This window comes from Schistocerca cancellata, chromosome 1 (assembly GCF_023864275.1).
Source record: "Schistocerca cancellata isolate TAMUIC-IGC-003103 chromosome 1, iqSchCanc2.1, whole genome shotgun sequence".
Lineage (NCBI taxonomy): Eukaryota > Metazoa > Arthropoda > Insecta > Orthoptera > Acrididae > Schistocerca > Schistocerca cancellata.
Genome location: NC_064626.1, coordinates 209119757 through 209142031, shown reverse-complemented (window position 1 = coordinate 209142031; position 22275 = coordinate 209119757). Strand labels below are relative to the sequence as shown.

Sequence of the window (22275 nt, the reverse complement as noted above, 5' to 3'; positions counted from 1 at the left end):
CATGGGAGGAAGTTCTCAGGCACTTAGCTGTATGCGGAGGAGGTTTGAGACACTATCGTGCCATAATCCAGAGCAGAATTTTTACAGTTGGAATGGTGGGAAATGCTGTTCATATAATTTAACGATGGAAAAATTCTTGAAGAACAGCGCGAATGCTCACATCTGTTCTTCTCTGTGTAAAAACCTACGTGCTTGCTAGCAATCATATTCGAATTAGACCAGCATACCTCATCAGCTGTAAGAAAATATATGATTTTAGGTAGGATTACTACAAGCGTGAATGACAGAATTTGTCTATTGAGTGGAAAATGTAGTAGTTGCGCTACATTAAGAATTATATTCACTTAACATATCACTAATACTTTATTTACATGTAAATGGTTGTGTATCAACATATATACAATAAAAATGTGTTACACACAAAAAACTTGCAATAAATAAATAGGAAACGAACATTCAACAGAAAACACTTACAATGAGGCTATAACCAGGAATGCAATGCAAGATTAATTTATTTATCAAGGGAGTAATCTTAAAACATTCTCATTGAAAGAGTATCTTTTGTCTTTCTTCCAACAATGAAAGTTGACGTTAATTCAGCAGTCTTGTTCACGGATCGGCTGACATCTCCTACGGCCAAAAAATCTTGACTTCGACCTTGTAGCATATGATCTTGTGTTGCACTTCATTATACATCTCCCAAACCAGGCTACCTTCCACCTGAAAATAAATCAAAACTTAGCATCGTACTTACTGCGTTGATACACGTATTTGTAATACTTCCTAACTGCCATACAAATATGCATTGAGTGAACAGCATGGAGAATCAAATGTTCTGTAAGTTAAGCTCTTAAAGTGCTGACAACAGTCACAATAGAAGGTTTACTTTATGCTATAGGGATTGTATCTGTCTTGCATCTTCCTTTACATACTAAATTAAAGCTACCAGCTGTTTGTATATTTGGGCTAATGTCAGGAACTACTGTACGGACTCTGATGCAGTTTTCACAAATAGGTTCACAAAGAAGATTTGTGTATACAGTTTATAACTACACTACTGGCCATTAAAAATGGCTACACCAAGAAGAAATGCAGATGATAAACGGGTATTAATTGGACGAATATATTATACTAGAACTGACATGTGATTACATTTTCACGAAATTTGGGTGCACATATCCTGAGAAATCAGTACCCAGAACAACCACCTCTGACCGTAATAACGGCCTTCGTACGTCTGGGTACTGAGTCAAACAGAGCTTCGATGGAATGTACAGGTACAGCTGCCCATGAAGCTTCAACACGATAACACAGTTCATCAAGAGTAGTGACTGGCGTATTGTGACGAGCCAGTTGCTCGGCCTCCATTGACCAGACGTTTTAAATTGGTGAGAGATCTGGAGAATGTGCTGGCCAGGGCAGCAGTCGAACATTTTCTGTATCCAGACAGGCTCGTACAGGACCTGCAACATGCGGTCGTGCATTATCCCGCTGAAATGTAGGGTTTCGCAGGGATCGAATGAAGGGTAAAGCCATGGGTCGTAACACATCTGAAATGTAACGTCCACTGTTCAAAGTGCCGTCAATGAGAACAAGAGGTGACCGAGACGTGTAACCAATGACACCCCATACCATCACGCCGAGTGATACGCCAGTGGCGCGATGACGAATACACGCTTCCAATGTGCGCTCACTGCGATGTCGCCAAACACGGATGTGACCGTCATGATTCTGTAAACAGAACCTGGATTCATCCGAAAAAACGACGTTTTGCCATTCGTGCACCCAGGTTCGTCGTTGAGTACACCATCGCAGGCGCTCCTGTCTGTGATGCAGCGTCAAGGGTAACCGCAGCCATGGTCTCCGAGCTGATAGTCCATGCTGCTGCAAACGTCGTCGAACTGTTCGCGCAGATGGTTGTTGTCTTGCAAACGTCCCCATCTGTTGACTCAGGGATCGAGACGTGGCTGTACGATCCGTTACAGCCATGCGGATAAGATGCCTGTCACCTCAACTGCTAGTGATACGAGGCCGTTGGGATCCAGCACGGCGTTCCGAATTACCCTGCGAACTCACCGATTCCATATTCTGGTAACAGTCATTGGATCTCGACCAACGCGAGCAGCAATGTCGAGATACGATAAACCGCAACTGCGATAGGCTACAATCCGACCTTTGTCAAAGTCGGAAACGTGATGGTACGCATTTCTCCTCCTTACACGAGGCATCACAACGTTTCACCAGGCAACGGCGGCCAGCTGCCGTTTGTGTATGAGAAATCGGTTGGAAACTCTCCTCATGTCAGCACCTCGTGTGAATGCTCTGAAAAGCTAATCATTTCCATATCACAGCATCGTCTTCCTGTCGGTTAAATTTCGCGTCTGTAGCACGTCATCTTCGCGGTGTAGCAATTTTAATGGCCAGTAGTGTATCTCTGTATTTGAATACGCCTGCCTATTCCAGTCTCTATGGCGCTTCACTGTATAGGTACAGTAAGGTTTTCAGCTACACACAATAGTAAAATGTCTTTATCAGCATCAGTATGTAATAACAAATCTGCACCATCTGCACTTTTCACAGTTAATCTATTCATTACAACATGAACTTCCTGAGTACGAGTAGGTAATTTCAGCAGAAATTTTCTCCTAGCTTTGTAAATGGATTTACTTAAGCTGTTGGCATTTAATGGCTATTTCTTCTCTTTTCGGTTGGTACTAGAGGCTAAACGCGAGGGGCGTGGGTTCTGCGCCCAAATCTACAAGCATCACAGTACCACCGGGGGTGGCGATTTTGCAGTGCCTCTGGCGTGTTAAAAAAAAAAAAAAAAACTTCCGCGCATCACAATTTTTTTTTCAGAGTAACTGCTTTCCTTAAGTTTTACTTAAATGATGCGCAGCAGCAGCAGCAGCAGCAGAACAAAAAAGAAAGATAAATGTGCTGCAGCAACGTAATGCACAGCGGTAGCTCGACAAAAGCAGCTATCAAGGAGCTTGGTTGATTAGGTTTTTGCATATTCCCTACATTCATCCAAAATTGCTCTCTCAGTTTTCCATCTTTTCCACTTTGTACGCAATAACTGTTGAAGAAATTATTTCTGTAACGAATTCGTTCTCATTTTACAGGTTCCGTCCCACTAAGAGCCTTGCACTTATATTAGTTTCTTCTTCTTCATCTTTACCATCACCCTTATCCAGTATTTCTACGGGGTCAGCACCTTTGGATCTGGCAATGCCAGTAATACGGGGTGGCCTCTGGCTGTCGCTATCTCTTCCCCCTCTGCCCACATTTGGACCTCATCTGTCTGCGTCCAGTGTTATCACATGTGAAAGTAGAGAACATTTTCGAAGCGTTTTCGAATCATGTAACAGAGGAGGGATATGGATACCAGCCCAGTATTCACCTACTCGGAAGTGGGGAACCACCTAAAAACCGCATCCAGCTTAGCCAGCACACCGGCCCTCGTCTGTGCGGGCTATGCGGGCGAGTGGGCTTACTTCAGTTGAAGACAGGGAAATTTGTGTAGAAGGTTGTGATTATGTTTCGTTCATTCTTATTTAATATTGTACATCTCGATTCAAATCAGTGACGCATGTATTCCTTGCACTCCATAAGATAAAAATTTATGATCTACGAAGGCGCGCTGAAAATTAATGACCCCGAATTTTTAGTGTTAAAATTCTTGAAGCTTTTTTTTTAAAAAAAAAACGTTAGTAAGATAATCTTTACTCTCCATTTCAAAATATTTATTTCTCAACGAGGTCACTCTAGTGACGAATCCATTTCTCCAAACTAGAGACCTGTTTGTGGATACCGTCACTGTGGAATGTTTGAGTTTGTTACAGAGCCACAACCTCACCTGTGCTAGTATCGCTTCGTCACTATCAAAGTAAATTAAGGTTGGTAGATTAGGTCTTTGAACATCCCACACTGTCGCGTCTCGGCACAGCCTCACTATACAAAGAATGAAGTAAGTGCGAACTGCGCAACGCAATCGGGACGTTAACGACAATGGGTTAGTTATAAATTGCTGTCAACCTTTATATTGGAGATGAGAGGGAGAGAATCAAAGCAAATAAGTTTCCTGAAAATAGGTTACAGAATTGCAATAGGCAGAAAATATTGGTTAGTTTCTATCAAGTTTATTCTCACCTATACTTATGTGAGGTGTTGGACCATAAACCCCTTAGTAAGATTCAGTCTATTTATTTGGACTTGCTACTCCAAAGCTAATTGCCAGTACATATAAGAAACAAGTACAAAGCAATCACTTGTTCTTGATTAGCTCTGAAATCTCGCTAAGTAATTGAGACAAAGACTGACAGCCTCTGTTCAACTCTATTCCAATGAAACTCTAAAAATCCTACTTGACCTGCAGTTCCTGAGTGTCCACCAGAGTCTATCACCGTCTTCTCGTAGTTGAAGTCTTTATCAGCTGTATCGGCTGCTATGGGCCTACTCGGACCCACTGGCGTCTCGCTGCGGAATCTCCAAACTGCCGGCACTGGCTCTGAGTTTGCATCTGAATCTCTGCTTCTAGCTATTCCGCTCCCCGACCTTTTATTTAGTTTCTCATGTACTTGGGTGCACACGAGTTAATTTGTTTCACACGACCCTTTCATTTCTAAGTGATCGGGTTGCACAAGAATGCCTATGGTTCCACACGACACTATCGTTTCTAATTGGTCGGCTTGCGCAAGAATGCCTTCGGTTCCACACGACACCTTCGTTTCTAGCTGCACACAACTCAATTTGGTTCCACACGAGTTTTTTCCGCACGTGACTGACACTCTCTCTTGCTCATACAATGTAAGGTTTCACGGCCGGTATTGTCTTCACTTAGAACTTCCGGGCTGATAGGCCGTGGTCGAAGTATAAAACTCTCTCCTGACGTTTCGTCTCCGACTGCGGGAGACATCCTCGGAGGTACTGCAGTTCGCCGCTTTACCTCCGAGGATGTCTCCCGCAGTCGGAGACGAAACGTCAGGAGAGAGTTTTATACTTCGACCACGGCCTATCAGCCCGGAAGTTTTAAGTGAAGACTCTCTCTTGCTGTATTATCGCCCTGGTGTTTGCGTCTTCCATTGCGCAAGTTTGATTCAAGCTGCTTCCTCTGACAGGAAGTCAAACACTAAGGAATTTGATCAACAAGCCATACTTGGCAGCCTCCGTCGCTTATCTTGTCCCTACGTCCTGGTGGACTATTTCTTAATGTCGACTGGCTGTTTGCCTATGGAGCCTGGACTCTTATTATGGTCTCAAAAGCAAGAATAAAAACTAAAATTTTCTACGGTCACAACAACACATTCATCCAAAATTGCTCTCTCAGAATTCCAACTTTTCCTTTACACTTTTGGAGAAGGTGAAAATCGGATGGGGCCACATCGAGAATGTACAGAGGATGATCGATAACAGTGAATACAAGGCGTGGGAATGCTGCAGATGTCACAGCGCTCCTGTGTGTCCTGGCATTACAATACTGAAGGAAAGGGTGCTCCATGTGTGGACTAAGTCTTTGAATTCGAAACTCGATCACAGCACATTGTTTCTCGTGCACCGACATAGTTACACGCTACAATTCGGAGCCCTCTAGCGGCAGAAAGGTGCAAATATATAGACACGAATAATACAGATTTAGAATATTAATAACGTTTGTTTCACTCAAAAGCCTTGAGAGTTATCACATAAAACAATTGGAGGCATTGCTTTTCTGCACGTCCTCGTAGTAAGGAGCTGTTACTGTTTTTATACTGTGGATGAAGGTGAAGAGCCCATTTCTCTTCAATAAGACCTTTAGGCCGATTTGGTTAACTTTCTGACAGATGGGTGACCGTTAACACTACCAAAAGGTTAACGAGAAATCACGCGCATGCTACTTGTATAGCGCACAGCTTTAGAATATTAGCGTGTGGTTGCAATAGCTTTCGTAGACTCGAAGAGGGGACAAAGTCAACTGTGAGCATCGGTAGGTGAGGACAAGGCGTGAATGGCAGCACTTATGCAAACAGTTCTATTGCGTGCGGGACACCTTGTTTACGAATAACATGCACACCTGATCAGCAATTTGACGTCACGCAGTTAGCTGCTGCAGGTGTCCGCTGAACAGTCCCGAAAATCATGTTTTGGAACTGATGGCGTGTCTGAGATACAGTCTCGCGAAAGTGACGCAGGCTTTCTCGGTATTAACAGACGCAAAAGGGCGACAGGTTTCGGGAGTCTTACTTAGAACACACTGTATTTACATTACACTGTCTTTCTATCGCCATTGTCACAAACAAAAGCACTACGTCGCCAGTCGTGTTATGCCTTCCTCTTCCACCGCCGGTACCAAAACATAAACATACTTTTGGGAATTATACAGTGCGACATCTGCCGACTGTTTTCTCAGAAATTCAAGTCTGGTTCGTAGCTCATGTTTCTGGAATAACGTCAAGGCAGAAATTCTGCGATACGTTAGTGTTGATCACGGTCTCTCTCCGTGGCAACTGGGGCTTCAAGTTTGACGAGATTTTGGATGTCATGTACCAAAAGCTTTCGATTAAAGTTAAAAAAAAATTCTGACTGAAGACCACATGTGTAAAAATAACAGAAAGCGAAAAATTGTCGACAGACAGTATCAAGAACAGTAGAAGGGGCGTTCAAAAAGAAACGAGCCGGAGTCATAATTACAGAAACCAGTACCTGTATGTTACAAGTATTGACCCTGACTGTTGAGACACTTGTCCCACTGTGACACAAGGCGGTGAATGGCTGTCTCATAAAATTCCCGGGGCTGCGATGTTAGCCAGTTCCGCACGTACAGCTGGACGTCGTCGTCCACACCAGTGCACGAAAGGTTATGCTGAGGTACTTCTTTGACCAAGATGGCCCCCTTCTGATTCACTTCCTGCAGCACGGGACAACAGTGACTGCCCAGCGTTACTCGCAAACGTTGACCACACTTCGCCAAGCGACCAAATCAAAACGACCAGGCAATCTCACCTGTGGGGTCATTCTGCTCCACGACAATTTCGCCATTTTTGGTCCCATTAAAAAGGCTCTGAGGGGCAAACTATTCACTTCGGACGACAACGTCCAGCTGTACGTGCGGAAATGGTTAACATCGCAGCCACGGGAATTTTATGAGACAGCCATTCACCGCCTTGTATCACAGTGAGACAAGTGTCTCAACAGCCAGGGTCAATACTTCTAACATACGGGAACTGGTTTCTGTAATTATGCCTCCAGCTCGTTTCTTTTTGAACGCCCCTTATATTTAACAATGATACATTTTATCTTCATTGATTATACAAATTCAGATACAGAAATTTCAGATTGGAAATTTACTTAATACTTTCGGCTCCGTAGCCGAGGTCGCTATGACATGAAATGATAATTAAATGGACACCCTAGCTGCAAGCAGGCGTTGATATACTTCATTGGGGACATATTGAAAATGTGTGCCCCGACCGGGACTCGAACCCGGGATCTCCTGCTTACATGGCAGACGCTCTATCCATCTGAGCCACCGCGGGCACAGAGGATAATGCGTCTGCAGGGACTTATCCCTTGCACGCTCCCCGTGAGATCCACATTCCCAACATGTCCACACCACTACATTCGTACTGCGCCTAATAGATGTTTGCCCATCATACTCATTACTCGTGGCAGATTAATCTACCAAGTCCCGTACGAGTTCGGGCATAGCGTGTGCGTTCGCCCAAGAAGGTCAATGGCCGGGAAGCCATATTTTTAACTATATATGACGGTAGTATCTGTTCCCGTAAGAACAGTTACCGTGGATGACCATGCAGCTTTGCTAGAAATGAAATGATAATTAAATGGACACCCTAGCTGCAAGCAGGCGCTGATATACTTTGTTGGGGCCATGTTGAAAATGTGTGCCCCGACCGGGACTCGAACCGCGATCTCCTGCTTACATCCACGGTAACTGTTCTTTCGGGAACAGATACTACCGTCATATATAGTTAAAAATATGGCTTCCCGGCCATTGACCTTCTTGTGCGAACGCACACGCTATGCCCGAACTCGTACGGGACTTGGTAGATTAATCTGCCACGAGTAATGAGTATGATGGGCAAACATCTATTAGGCGCACTACGGATGTAGTGGTGTGGACATGTTGGGAATGTGGATCTCACGGGGAGCGTGCAAGGGATAAGTCCCTGCAGACGCATTATCCTCTGTGCCCGCGGTGGGTCAGATGGATACCGAGCGAGGTGGCGCAGTGGTTAGCACACTGGACTCGCATTCGGGAGGACGACGGTTCAATCCCGTCTCCGGCCATCCTGATTGAGGTTTTCCGTGATTTCCCTAAATCGTTTCAGGCAAATGCAGGGATGGTTCCTTTGAAAGGGCACGGTCGATTCCCTTCCCAATCCTTCCCTACCCCGAGCTTGCGCTCCGTCTCTAATCGTGTTCGGTCAGAGGGTTAGGTGCCCTCTGTAATAAAAAAACTGAGTTAATCGATCAACAACGAACCTCAATTGACGTCTTACGACGTCCGCCCCGAGCAGATACAACGAACAAAAGCGAACAAAATGAGATAAAAAAAAAGGATGGATAGAGCGTCTGCCACGTAAGCAGGAGGTCCCGGGTTCGAGTCCCGGTCGGGGCACACATTTTCAACATGTCCCCAATGAAGTATATCAACGCCTGCTTGCAGCTAGGGTGTCCATTTAATTATCATTTCATTTTTAGCAAAGCTGCATGGTCATCCACGGTAACTGTTCTTTCGGGAACAGATACTACCGTCATATATAGTCGCTATGACATACTAATACGTTGTTCGAGAGTCTGGAAGAATCGTATCGTGTCTTAGTGATGGAAGGAAATTTCATCAGAAAGATGTGGCTGGTACGGAGATAAGAAGTTGCAGCATGGAGTTTCTGATCAACAGGTCGTGTGCAGTGACCAAGCTCTCCGTAGTGCCTAAAAAAGTAATCACATATAATTCCCTCAGTGTTGCACTGATTCAAAATTTCCGACACTTTCCCTCAGATTAGGGAATTTGTTTGCTCTCTGTATCTGACCATCAAAGCGTCTGGGAGTAAGAATCTGTAGTTATCCAAACAGCAAATACGTGGACTGCTGGTTCTATTCAGGATCTAGGTTTCCGTGAAAGAACATGCCATCCCATACAGCTAAGTGATTGTGATGCTGTCCTCACTGCTTTTAACATTTGTTGTCATTATTATTATTATTACTACTATTAGTAGTAGTAGTAGTAATAGTAGTATTCTGACACATTGATTAATTCAACAGATGATTATTTGAACTGTGGTAATTTTTCATACGTCTGTTATCAACACATTTCTTATTACACAGGCAGCGACGGAAAACTGTTTTAATGAAATTGATTTGCTTGGGTTTTATAGAGTGTTGAACTTTAACACAATAACAAAAAATCAGTATAAGTCATCAGTATTCAAAAAATGCATTTTCAGTGATTTTAATGTCATAAATTTCATTTATTAATGTAGTAATATGAAGCTGAAATTTCGATGGTAGTGGTTGCACAATTATAAATTGGTATCTGCTGCGATAAGCCCTTGGTCTCTCCTGGCATTTACGATGAGTTTATGATTAATAAACGTGAAATAAAAATTACAGGTTTCGTAAAGAGTATACTTTTCGCACTTTAGAAACGTTCTGTCCCTACTGAGACAGAGGGAGGTGATGCTAATTAGTTTTAAATCAGTTGCAAAGTGAAAGAGCTACAACATATTGAATGTTTTCGACTGCTAAGCACTTCGCCGGCGTCGTAGGGTGAAGTGGTTGTCAGGGAGTCCGTTGCGAGGCCACGTCACACTCTACACGGTATCAGCGACACAGATAATACGAAAACAATTGGAAAACAGGTACCAATGCTGGTAGGTGTTAAAAGGCTTAACTCACTGTACAGTGGGATACGTTATTTTTTGGTGAAAAATAATGGGGAGGGACAAAGCCACGCTTACTGAAACGATTACGAGATTAGTCAACGCAGAGAAGATCAGAAATGTTTGTTCAGTCTGCTTTTTTTAATCCTGTATATTGACAAGTTTCGAGAAGATCATTGGTGATTGTGATAAGAAGAGCAAAATTCGTTAGTGTGTTAACGAGATGTAAGAGACTTCTTTTAAGGGCAATGTGAAATATTTTAGTATTGTCACAGAAAAGAGGCTTCAGAGTTTTGGCGATAGCTTGTTTGATATGGTGGAGCAAAACCATCTGAATGTCGTGTGTGCCATAGTAGGCTACATCGTTTGTGATGATGATGTTTGGTTTGTGGGGCGCTCGACTGCGCAGTCAAATGGTTCAAATGGCTCTGAGCACTATGGGACTTAACATCTGAGGTCATCAGTCCCCTAGACCTTAGATCTACTTAAACCTAACTAACCTAATGACGACACACACATCCACGCCCGAGGCAGGATTCGAACCTGCGACCGTAGCAATCGCGCGGTTCCGGACTGAAGCGCCTAGAACCGCTCGGTCACCAAGGTCGGCGACTGCGCAGTCGTCACCGGCCGTACAGAGTCCCAATTTTCACACAGTCCAATGTTTAACTCAATCCACTCTAGCAACTGTCACAAATGACGATGATGATGATGAAATGATGGGGACAATACCCAGTCCCCGGGCAGAGAAAATCCCCAACCCGGCCGGGAATCGAACCCTGGACCCCGTGATCCAGAGGCAGCAACACTAGCCACTAGACCATGAGCTGCGGACTACATGGTTTGTGAACCGAGAAAATGACTACGCATCAACGCCGGCAGACGAACTGTTCCGTGAGAAAACTATTTCGTAAATGCTACAAGGATTTAATTCATAAATGTTCAGACAATGGACAGTGCAGGGGAAACGGATAATGGCGCCAGAAACCTGATTCTTTAATAAATCGAACTCTCATGTATAAAACTGTTTGAAACGTCTGATTAATTTCCAAATGCGTTAATGTGTTAAATATTTGAAGGTAAGGATGTAAAATCTTTGTGGCTGAAGATGCAAAGCCCTAATTATGTTAGTTTTCTTAACGTCGGATTTTATAAGAGGTGTGTGGAATAGGGTTCAAAAATGGCTCTGAGCTCTATGGGACTTAACATCTATGGTCATCAGTCCCCTAGAACTTAGAACTACTTAAATCTAACTAACCTAAGGACAGCACATAACACCCAGCCATCACGAGGCAGAGAAAATCCCTGACCCCGCAGGGAATCGAACCCGGGAACCCGGGCGTGGGAAGCGAGAACGCTACCGCACGACCACGAGATGCGGGCGTGGAATAGGGATGAGACTGGCAACACTCAGAGTGACCTGGCAGCTCTGAGTTGTTCTGCTTGTGTAGATCAGTGTGTTCATCCCTTACAGATGCTCGGTCCGAGTTTCAGCTCCGTAGAACCGTCACGTGATTTTTGAGAGCGCTGTCAGCGAAGCTGTATTTTTGTTGTGTGTTATGGAAATGGAACAGAGGAATTTACAGCAACTTCATACCGCCACGTTCTGTGTTGAACTTGGTGTCTCTGCGAAAACCTTTCAAAAGTTAAAACAGAGTTATGGGAAAATTCCATATCAAGAGCACAAATTTTTCGGTGGCACAAATAACTTTTGAAAGGTCGCGAACACGTTGGAGATGACCTTCAACTTCAAAAACCGACGAAAACGTCGAATGTACGCGTGGTCTTGTGAGATTGTTCCTCCACGCCAAACTGTATACCAAGAGTTTTACACTCCTGGAAATGGAAAAAAGAACACATTGACACCGGTGTGTCAGACCCACCATACTTGCTCCGGACACTGTGAGAGGGCTGTACAAGCAATGATCACACGCACGGCACAGCGGACACACCAGGAACCGCGGTGTTGGCCGTCGAATGGCGCTAGCTGCGCAGCATTTGTGCACCGCCGCCGTCAGTGTCAGCCAGTTTGCCGTGGCATACGGAGCTCCATCGCAGTCTTTAACACTGGTAGCATGCCGCGACAGCGTGGACGTGAACCGTATGTGCAGTTGACGGACTTTGAGCGAGGGCGTATAGTGACCATGCGGGAGGCCGGGTGGACGTACCGCCGAATTGCTCAACACGTGGGGCGTGAGGTCTCCACAGTACATCGATGTTGTCGCCAGTGGTCGGCGGAAGGTGCACGTGCCCGTCGACCTGGGACCGGACCGCAGCGACGCACGGATGCACGCCAAGACCGTAGGATCCCACGCAGTGCCGTAGGGGACCGCACCGCCACTTCCCAGCAAATTAGGGACACTGTTGCTCCTGGGGTATCGGCGAGGACCATTCGCAACCGTCTCCATGAAGCTGGGCTACGGTCCCGCACACCGTTAGGCCGTCTTCCGCTCACGCCCCAACATCGTGCAACCCGCCTCCAGTGGTGTCGCGACAGGCGTGAATGGAGGGACGAATGGAGACGTGTCGTCTTCAGCGATGAGAGTCGCTTCTGCCTTGGTGCCAATGATGGTCGTATGCGTGTTTGGCGCCGTGCAGGTGAGCGCCACAATCAGGACTGCATACGACCGGGGCACACAGGGCCAACACCCGGCATCATGGTGTGGGGAGCGATCTCCTACACTGGCCGTACACCACTGGTGATCGTCGAGGGGACACTGAATAGTGCACGGTACATCCAAACCGTCATCGAACCCATCGTTCTACCATTCCTAGACCGGCAAGGGAACTTGCTGTTCCAACAGGACAATGCACGTCCGCATGTATGCCGTGCCACCCAACGTGCTCTAGAAGGTGTAAGTCAACTACCCTGGCCAGCAAGATCTCCGGATCTGTCCCCCATTGAGCATGTTTGGGACTGGATGAAGCGTCGTCTCACGCGGTCTGCACGTCCAGCACGAACGCTGGTCCAACTGAGGCGCCAGGTGGAAATGGCATGGCAAGCCGTTCCACAGGACTACATCCAGCATCTCTACGATCGTCTCCATGGGAGAATAGCAGCCTGCATTGCTGCGAAAGGTGGATATACACTGTACTAGTGCCGACATTGTGCATGCTCTGTTGCCTGTGTCTATGTGCCTGTGGTTCTGTCAGTGTGATCATGTGATGTATCTGACCCCAGGAATGTGTCAATAAAGTTTCCCCTTCCTGGGACAATGAATTCACGGTGTTCTTATTTCAATTTCCAGGAGTGTAGAAAGGTGTCCTTGAAAGGCTCAGAAAAAGTGTGCATCGAGTGAAACCGGGAGACCGGACACTGCAGACAAATGGATGCTGCATCACGGCAACACCCCATGTCGCACGATCATTTCCAAGGAATTTTTGACCTCAAAAGGCATTCCCGTTGTTGCACAGCCTGATTTAAGTTCATGTGACTTTCTCCTTTTCCCAAAATTGAAAAATGTCTTAAAAACACATCATTTTGCGTCTCTGGAGGTCATTCAAAACAAATATGACCGACATGTTGAAGGCCCTACCATTGAAACTTCTCACGCTGCTACCAAGAGTGGGAACGACGACTAGCCTGTGTATAGCTTCCGAAGGGAATTACTCCGAAGGGAACAATATTGTTATCCGAAAAAAAATAAAAACTTTGGAAGATAAAAAATCAGTCCCATTGTTTTTCTCACACACCTCGTAGCGTGTGTAATTTGCAGTCCGTTTGAAGAAAAGCTAGTTTTCCACACATTTCAATGTTTATGAAGATGTAATTCGTGAACTATGTCTTGTAGAATGATATAATTTTGCAGGTACATTCAGATACTGCCTGGAAAATGTGTTGCGAATAAAAATGGTAGTAAAGAAGTAACAAATTAAAACGCCTTGCCTGGCGCTAAGTTTTAGTGTATGAACATCGAAAATGTGACTTGCAATAAATTTTTTTCCTGTTATTATTTTGTGGTGAGTGTCAGCGAAAAAATTTAGAAAAGGTTTTAAATTATGTGTAAAGTTTGTTTGAAGTCGTAAGTGCTCTAATTTGCTAATACAATATGAATATATTTAGGGTGATTTGGGCACTGCGAGGTATGCTCTCTCTAGACAGATACACAGTTTCTAACTTTAATACCTGTCTTATTGTGGCGAACTTTTAACGTAACGTTATGTCTCATAATGAAAAGCTCATGTTAGCATTCTAAATTAACCGAATAGTTATATGAAATAGAGAAAATCAAATTTTTGTTGCCCCTGGAACCCGTTACATGGGCAACTTTCAAATGGAACTGGGTGACCGGGTCATCGTTTCAGCCGTTTATTGATATATACGATAACAAGGTAAAAGATTTAATGATACTTATTCAGAAATGATTAAAATTTCCACAGCAGGAACACGATGCACCTGCAATTTTTTGAAACCGAAGTTTCTTTATAAACGCTTTAGCTGTTAATGTTTCTAATGTAACTAGTTCAGCGCCCGTTGCCTCGCTCTCATAGACTGTATGACATGTAAATATTTTTTGTTTTTATTTAATCGATTTTTTTTAAAAACCTTCATCCTCCGTTTCACCCCCATAGGGCTTGAATGTCTAAAAACAGTGAAATACTTATTTTTTTAATTTCTAACTGAGAAGCCAAATTTAAATTTTCATAGATTTATCTTTAAAAATGGTTTCATAATAAATTATTTTCATAAAAAAACTCATCCCCTATTTCATCCCCTTAGGGGCTCAATTTCCAAAAAACACTGAATCAAATACCTTTCTACTTGTAACCAAGAAGTCAAATACCAATGTTCATAGGTGTAGCTTTAAAAGAATTTTAGTAGTTCTTTAACAATGATACTTTTCAAAAAAAGCTTTTACCCAGTATTTCATCCCCTGTAGGGTGAAATTTCAAAAATGCTAAAACACCTATTTCTTTATTTCTGGTGGAGAAACCAAATATTCATTTTCGTAGGTCTAGCTCCAAAATTGCCTTAATAGCGACATTTTTTTTTAAAAAAAACCTTTACTCCCTATTTTACACCGTTAGGTTCGGAATTTCGAAAAGTCCCTTTCTAAATGACGCCTATTATGGGTTCCACACCTTCTGTAGAGGGGGTGGAAGATCTGCTGGCACTAGTATTGGCCGCTGCACTAGAAACTGAAGAGACTCCAGGTGGAATAGAGAGTGTGTACCAGAACATACTTCGTAGGTGCAATGTCGGCAATAACGTTGGTAGTCGCCACATCAAGTCGAAGTTTAGACATCAGTACTGTTCTGTACGTACAGTATGCTAGGTTCTTTTTTGTTTCGGGATAATGTTAACTCGTAGTGTTTAAGTGCTAAATGGTTCAAATGGCTCTGAGGACTATGGGACTTAACATCTGAGGTCATCAGTCCCCTAGATTTAGAACTACTTAAACCTGACTAACCTAAGGACATCACACACATCCATGCCCGAGGCAGGACTCGAACCTGCGACCGTCGCAGCAGCGCGGTTCCGGACTGAAGTGCCTAGAACCGCTCGGCCACAACGGCCGGCTTTAAGTGTTAACACTAAAAAAATGTGATAAGGTGCTAAAGGGATGTTTCGTTATATTTCCTTTCAAATTGTTACCTAATAATTGTACTGCGTCACACCTAATTCATTTCCTCAAGCAGAAGGGGATGAGCCAAACCTCTGTCGTAGAACGGAAACAGTACATTTCCGAACTTGGGTTCCTGTTCAGAATATTGTATACTCACTCCACTCTACAAGTTCTAGAAGTTTGTAATGGGAATTTCCGAATACCCTGTATATATTCAACTAAACTGCTTTCGTCGTAGTGTATTCCCTTATTAAGGAAATGCACATTCACTGTACTCATAGTGAACGACCTTATACTTATCTACTTAGTCTTACTAAACAACCAGTTCTAGAACGAAGGTTACATTTCGAAAGTAGGTGCGTAGTGCGTTTATCCTAAAGCGTCAAGTTATCTGTATATCTCGATAACAAGTGTCTTCAAGAGGTCGATTCTGTGTGATCCTTCTTATCACTTTGTTCCACAAAGCGATTAAAGTGCCTGAGATTTCTGTGACCACCGCCTTGCAATGGACTATTTCTCAACTTATTGATAAAACTTCCTTCAAGATGTCAGTTCCGGGAAGTATTCGTTGATATCCGATCATCCTTGGAGGCAATCGTAAGGCCTGGTTGCAATGAGACCTCAATATTGTGATCCTTCGCGTTGTTCAGCATCATTCAAACATTGACTGATGTGTGCAGTCATGAAAACTGCACTCGGGAGCTAGGGGTGCCACATTTTTGTCCACGTATGCCTTTGCTTCCAGCACTTCGTCACATTTACGCAGTCCCATGATTTGTTACTGAATCATTGCATGTACTTAAACAAATGTTTTTAATCATCAGATGTACCATTTATCTAAAAAGATGCTGAGTGTACAGTACGCACACCAAACGACAAATGAAGATTCGGGACTGATTGTATCAACAAGTGGGGAGAAATTACTCTGACGTTCAGAGGGTCCAGTTCTCGGATCACTACTATTATTCCTTATTACACTGACAAGAGCAGAAATATTGCTATTTTCTGATCACGAGTAACGTACAGTATAGGAAATAAGGATATATGTAAAACTGGTTCTTCACAGTTTTTAAGTGTATGCATTGATCACGATTTGCATCAAAATCACATGTTACAGATATTCTCCAATGCTTGAGCGCAGCAATATTTGCTCTAAACTTATTTCCTGATTTTAGTGCTTAGAGCACTAGAAACGTAGCTTAGCTTTCATCAACTGATATCATATGGAATAATTTCCTGTAGCAGTTCCATACGTAGAAAAGGCTCTGAGCACTATGGGACTTAACAGCTGTGGTCATCAGTCCCCTAGAACTTAGAACTACTTAAACCTAACTAACCTAAGGACATCACACACATCCATGCCCGAGGCAGGATTCGAACCTGCGACCGTAGCAGTCGCGCGGTTCCGGACTGAGCGCCTAGAACCGCGAGACCATCGCGGCCGGCTCCATACGTAGACACAAAGTACCCATTTCACAGAAAAGTGCTGTACGGATAATACACCCTTTATCTAAACAATTGCTTAAGAAACTGGCCACACGATAAGCAGTCTCACAATACATTTACTCTTATATGAAGTTTGATATGAGGAATGGGACACTATTTTGAAATAGTTGTATTCATAAATATATCGATTGGATCGAAAAGAGTCTCCAATATCCACAAATTAACCTTACATTTGCACCGAAAGGAGCATAGTATGCACCCATAAAAAGATTTGTCCACCTTTCTAGTGATTAAAAGTACGTCTGACTGATGATCCATAGTTTAATATGAATTTCTGAACAAAAAGCGTGTATGTAAATGGGCTATACTTACAAATTTTGTCTTTTATTAAGGTAAAAAAAGATAAAAATCGAGTTATTTGTATGACCAGCACGTAGCTATACTTTCAGAGAAGTAATTTATCTTACTTATGAATCCAATGACACGATCAAAATACGAAAAGAATGAAAAATACAAAGAGTATGATCCGAAAAGAAGAAAGGAGTGAATGTTTTAATAGCATTAGAGTCTGGGACACAAAGTGGCTATTGAGGATGTTAAATGCCAGCTTGTCTGATTAGTGCTAAGTAGCACTTATCTGTAAGGCTTAATAAAATTAATAGTTGACACACAAATTTGTTATGAATTGGAATGATAATCAGATTTCTACAGCGAATGGCTTCACTTTTACGGGGAAAAAATTACTATTTTCTTGCTAAAAACAACAGTCTTTGTGAAATGTGAATTTAATGAGGCGCGGATTAATACTATCATGCTGAGCTCAAACTTTGGCAAGCTACACAACAGTTTTCCAATCACATTTTATAACGGGGTCGCCTAGAAAAGTTGAAACATCGATTTCTTGTGAAAGGTGTGGTTCTGCTCCGATCGCATTTAGGGTTTATTAGTGGGTTATCAAATTGCGAGAGGAAGGGAAAAGTGAAGGGGAGACAAAAACATTTTAGTAGTGGCTGAGTCGACGTTTTTAGAATTAAACAAGTAGGACGGAAATCCTTATGTATACGAGTTTTTTGATGTCGCGTTCTTTATTTCGAAGTGAGGTGGTGGTAGTAGAGGAAAGCTAATTACGTACATACACTCATTCATTCATTTCCACGTCCAGTCAGCATTTCCAGAAGGCAACAGCTCCCATGGCCTTGTTGTTTCCCTCGATCAGGTCCTGTGTGATGCAGGGTTGTTGATGCTGAAGACAAATTAGCAGGTGGGCCGGGTCTTGTGTTGTTCCGCATTCGCAGCATGTATCTCCATCAGCTGAAAGAGGGTCCCATTTTCGTATGTTGATCTTGCAAAGAAGAACGCCCACCCTACGACGATTGAGCGATCTCCAAATAGGGTAGGGCAAGTCATTTCCTGGAGCTAGCTCTTCCTTTACAGGGATATCAGGTGGTAGTTTGCTCTTCCACCTGGTGATGAGGTTAGACTCTGGTGTTCCCTCTAGTGGTTGAGTCCTGGCGATGAAGCTCTTTCTCGACTTCAGTCGACGGACTGCAGCCTGATTGTCATGCAGTGGATGTCGGGGATCATAAGTTTGCTTAGCCCTCTCTGCATCAGCAGCAACAGCCCTTCTAATAGTTGGGGGAGCTATTCCAACAATCGGTTAGATTTTATCGACTGGAGTTGGCATACATCCCGACAAGATTCGGACGGACTCATTCGTTGTAATATCAACCTGTTTGGTGTGAGTGAATGCACTTCACACAGGTGAAGCATACTCTGCAGCGGACACACACAAAGCAAGAGCCTAAATTCTCAGGACGGGAGGACTTGCTCCCCAGGCGGTGGATGTATGCTTCCTCAAGATGTTATTCCCTGAACTAACTTTCAGCCTGGTGCTATGGCGATGTTTCTTGGAGGACAGAGTTCGGTCAAGGGTAACACCCAGATATACTGATGTTGAACAATGTTCCAGTTGTTTGCCTTGCCATGTAACGTCCAGTTCCCGTCGAGCTTCTCTATTCTTCAAGTGAAATGCGCACGCCTGAGTCTTGTTGGGATTTGGCTTTCGATGATTAGCTTTGTAGTAGGAGCCAAGCGTATCTAGCGCAGAAGTCAACTTTTTCTCTGATTCTTCAAACGTCTTTCCTTGAGCAGCCACTGCAGTACCGTTAGTATAGATCAGGGCTTCACAACATACGTGCTCGCGGAGCAAGCTGTGAGCAGCAAGGCGCGAGCACGGAGCAGCGCGAGCACGCTACCCCCACTACCGGACGGAGAGTGGGGAAAGTCACGTGGGGCACACAACAGCTGCCCCCAGTCAATGTAAATCCGCGGCCGCCTGCAGGGATATCACTCACGAATTATTACTGCGACAAATGAAACAAATAAAGGAGAATGTACACATGCCACATAATTTTATTAGCTTCTTGTATGCCTCTACATTCGCATTAATTTGTGACCTGGTACACAATAAAAGGTGTCACTGAAGTGTGGGATTCACGGTTATCTTGTACTTTTTGCCCTTTACAATTGCGTCTATGTTCGGAGTAATTGTTCTTGTGCATTTTAGGCGCAGTGTGCAGTTTAAATTTCGATCAGACAATGCGTTTCTCAGGCGCGTTTTGTTACATTTCATTGCAGAGGACAGTTGTTCACAAACATACGTGGAACCGAACATTGACATTATTGTAGCCGCCAGTTTGTGCAAACGAAGAAATCTATCCTGAGGGAAGTGTCTGTAGAATTCCAAAATGTTTTTCTTGTTCTGAAATTTGTCTCTGTATTCTCTGTCACACTGCAGGTCAATAATTTCTTGCTGCAACTCAGGACGAATCTCTTAAATATTCGCTGAATATGGAGAGAACAGATCAAAATCACTGTCTAGTGCTGTCAGATCTTGAAAGCGCTGATCAACTAAACTATGTGAATAACGTTCACAGTCTTTGTGAACATCTTGCATGGATGATAATTTAGGAAAATGAGCTAGGTTTCCTGTTTCCAGCTGACTCACCCAAAGTGTCAATTTCATTTTAAAAGCTCGTATTCGATCTATGAAATGAGTAATTAGCAGATCTTTACCTTGTAGTAAAATGTTCAAAGCATTCAGATGGCTAGTTAAATCTGCTAAGAACGCGACGAGATCACATTCAAACGTGATCGCGCATTTCCCCTCCCTCCCCTCCCTCCCTACCCCGCGACCTTGCTCCTGCTCGCGAGCACGCACATGAGCAGACGCGAGTACTCGCGCTGAAAACCGGCCAGTTGTTAAGCCCTGGTATTATAGATGAAAAGCCTGGAATTTTCCATTATGGGCTGGTCATTAGTGTAAACATTGAAGAGCAGAGGAGCGAGTACACTGCCTTGAGGTAAGCCATTCTTTTGTATGTGTCATCTGCTCTTTTTACCATGGAGAGAGACTGTTCTGCGAAGAGTGTACCAATAAGGGATGTTAGTTTGTAATCCTTGGTGAGTTGGTTCATTTTCCTCAGCAACATACACTGATAAGCCAAAACGTTATGACCGCTGTCCACCGCAACGTTGGATGCCGCCTGGTGGCGTTGAGGCGGTAACAAAAGTATGTAAGCGGAGCAAACAAGGACAGGGGACCACCCTAGCGAAGACATGGGCTGCAAATGTGGAGATACATTGAGATAAGGGAATCTGAAAAACGGCAGATTATTATTACGCAGAACCTGTGAGCTAGTATCTCGAAAACGGCGAAACTGGTCGAATGTTCACATGCTACTGCCGTGAGCATCTACGGAAAGAGGCAGAATGAGAGTGAAACTACTACTAGGCGCTAAATGGTTGGACGTACACGACTCTTTACCGAATGTGGGGTTCTGAGGCTTGTTTTCTTTGTAAAGTAGGATAGATGATGATCTGTGTCATCTCTGTCGGAAGAGCGCAATGTTGGTGCACGCACAAGTGTGTCGGAGCACACCATTCAACGTACATTGTTGAACGTGGAGCTCCACAGCAGACCATCCCTACGTATTCACATGTTGACCAAACTACATCGTCCATTACGATTACAGTGGGCACAGGCCGTCGGGTTTCGACCGTCGATTAATGGGAACGTGTCGGCTCTTCGTGGTGAATCACATTTTTGCTACACTAGGTCGATGGTCGTCTCCATTGACGCCGTCACTGAGGTGAACGGCAGAGCGAAACGTGCTGCGCGACATGGACACAGACTGGCGGGAGCAGTATTACACTATGGAGACATTCTCCTGCGCTTGCGTGGCACCTGTGATGGTAATCGGAGACACGCTGACAGCTGCGAACCACCTGCATGCTTGGTGTCTTTCCTGACAGCGATTTCTTTCACCAGAATAAACGTTCGTGTCTCGGAGCCAGAACCATGCTACAGTGGTTTGAGGAGCGGATTTCCAAGTCTGGGTGGGAGTTCAGTTCTGCCAACACTTCATCCTCTGTGATTACCAGGCTGAGCTTGGTGATCACAGTGGTGTAGGTGAGGGGCGACGGGGAGGCTGAGGCTGACGAGGAGTGGAAGCGGAAAGGAAGGGTGTCAGAGAGGCTTGGGGGCAAAACATAACTCACGGGAGTTTTCGCAGGAGGTCTGTGTGAAAGGATGGGGACGGGGACTTGATAAGGACTGAGTCCCTGCGGGGAATGAGTTGGGAAATGGGAGCACCAGGTAAGTACTTTCGTATCTCCATGGTGAGGGTACGAGTGTCGAGGAACTTAGGATCGGCAGTTGACAGGACAAAGGTGTGGAGGGTGGGGGCCGTGGTATGTGTGGCAGGAGGAGGGGTCGTGTCCATGGAGATGGCAGGGGGAGGGGGAGGTGGTGTTGACTTTTTGTGGGAAGTGGCGGGAGCAGGGTCGGAAATGACGCGCTTTTGGGGTTTTTTGGAGACTGGAGGCTGGGAGGAGGGGAGAGGAACGAGGAGGAGAGGAAGGTGGCGGGTGGCAGATCCCTGTGGCGTAGTGGAGGCACCGGGAGAAGCAGCCGGTTCAGTGGTGGCGACGGTGGCTCGGCGCGACGTGATGCGTGCGGGAGATGTAGATGAGGAAGTGACGGGGTGGGTGAGAGAGGGGAAGCCGACCACCTGGGGGGCGGCAGCAGAGGCGGCAACAGAAGCGTACGTGAGGGCGGGGGTAGTACTGGGAGCTGTTGAGGGTGTGGAGGCTGGACGAAGGGTGTAGAGGTGTGGGTATACAGCAGGGGAGGAGGTAGGGGGATGGGTAAGTGAGGAAAGGGGAGGGAAGGTGTGAGGTGGGAGGCCAGGGGCGGCACTCCAGGAAGTGACTGTGGGAGAGGGGGAGGGGGAGGTGTAGATGACAGTGGAGGTGGGAGTATTCACTGTAACGAACTCACGTTGATGTTTCGGCCACCAAATTCGTCTGATGTAAATCCTATG

The 22275-nt window shown here is 44.7% G+C and overlaps 1 protein-coding gene and 1 non-coding gene across 2 annotated transcripts in view; both read right to left on the bottom strand.

The window, feature by feature from the left end:
- Window positions 1-494: 494 nt before the first annotated feature.
- LOC126156442 (uncharacterized) overlaps window positions 495-22275 on the bottom strand; it is a 109602-nt gene continuing 87821 nt past the window's right edge. The window contains exon 4 of the mRNA XM_049916314.1: window positions 495-720. Within this exon, the coding sequence (XP_049772271.1) occupies window positions 631-720 (90 nt within the window). The 3' untranslated portion in view covers window positions 495-630. The remainder of the gene's footprint in view (window positions 721-22275) is intronic.
- Trnat-ugu (transfer RNA threonine (anticodon UGU)) lies at window positions 7438-7512 on the bottom strand. Its single transcript has one exon. It is a non-coding gene; the product is annotated as a tRNA-Thr (tRNA).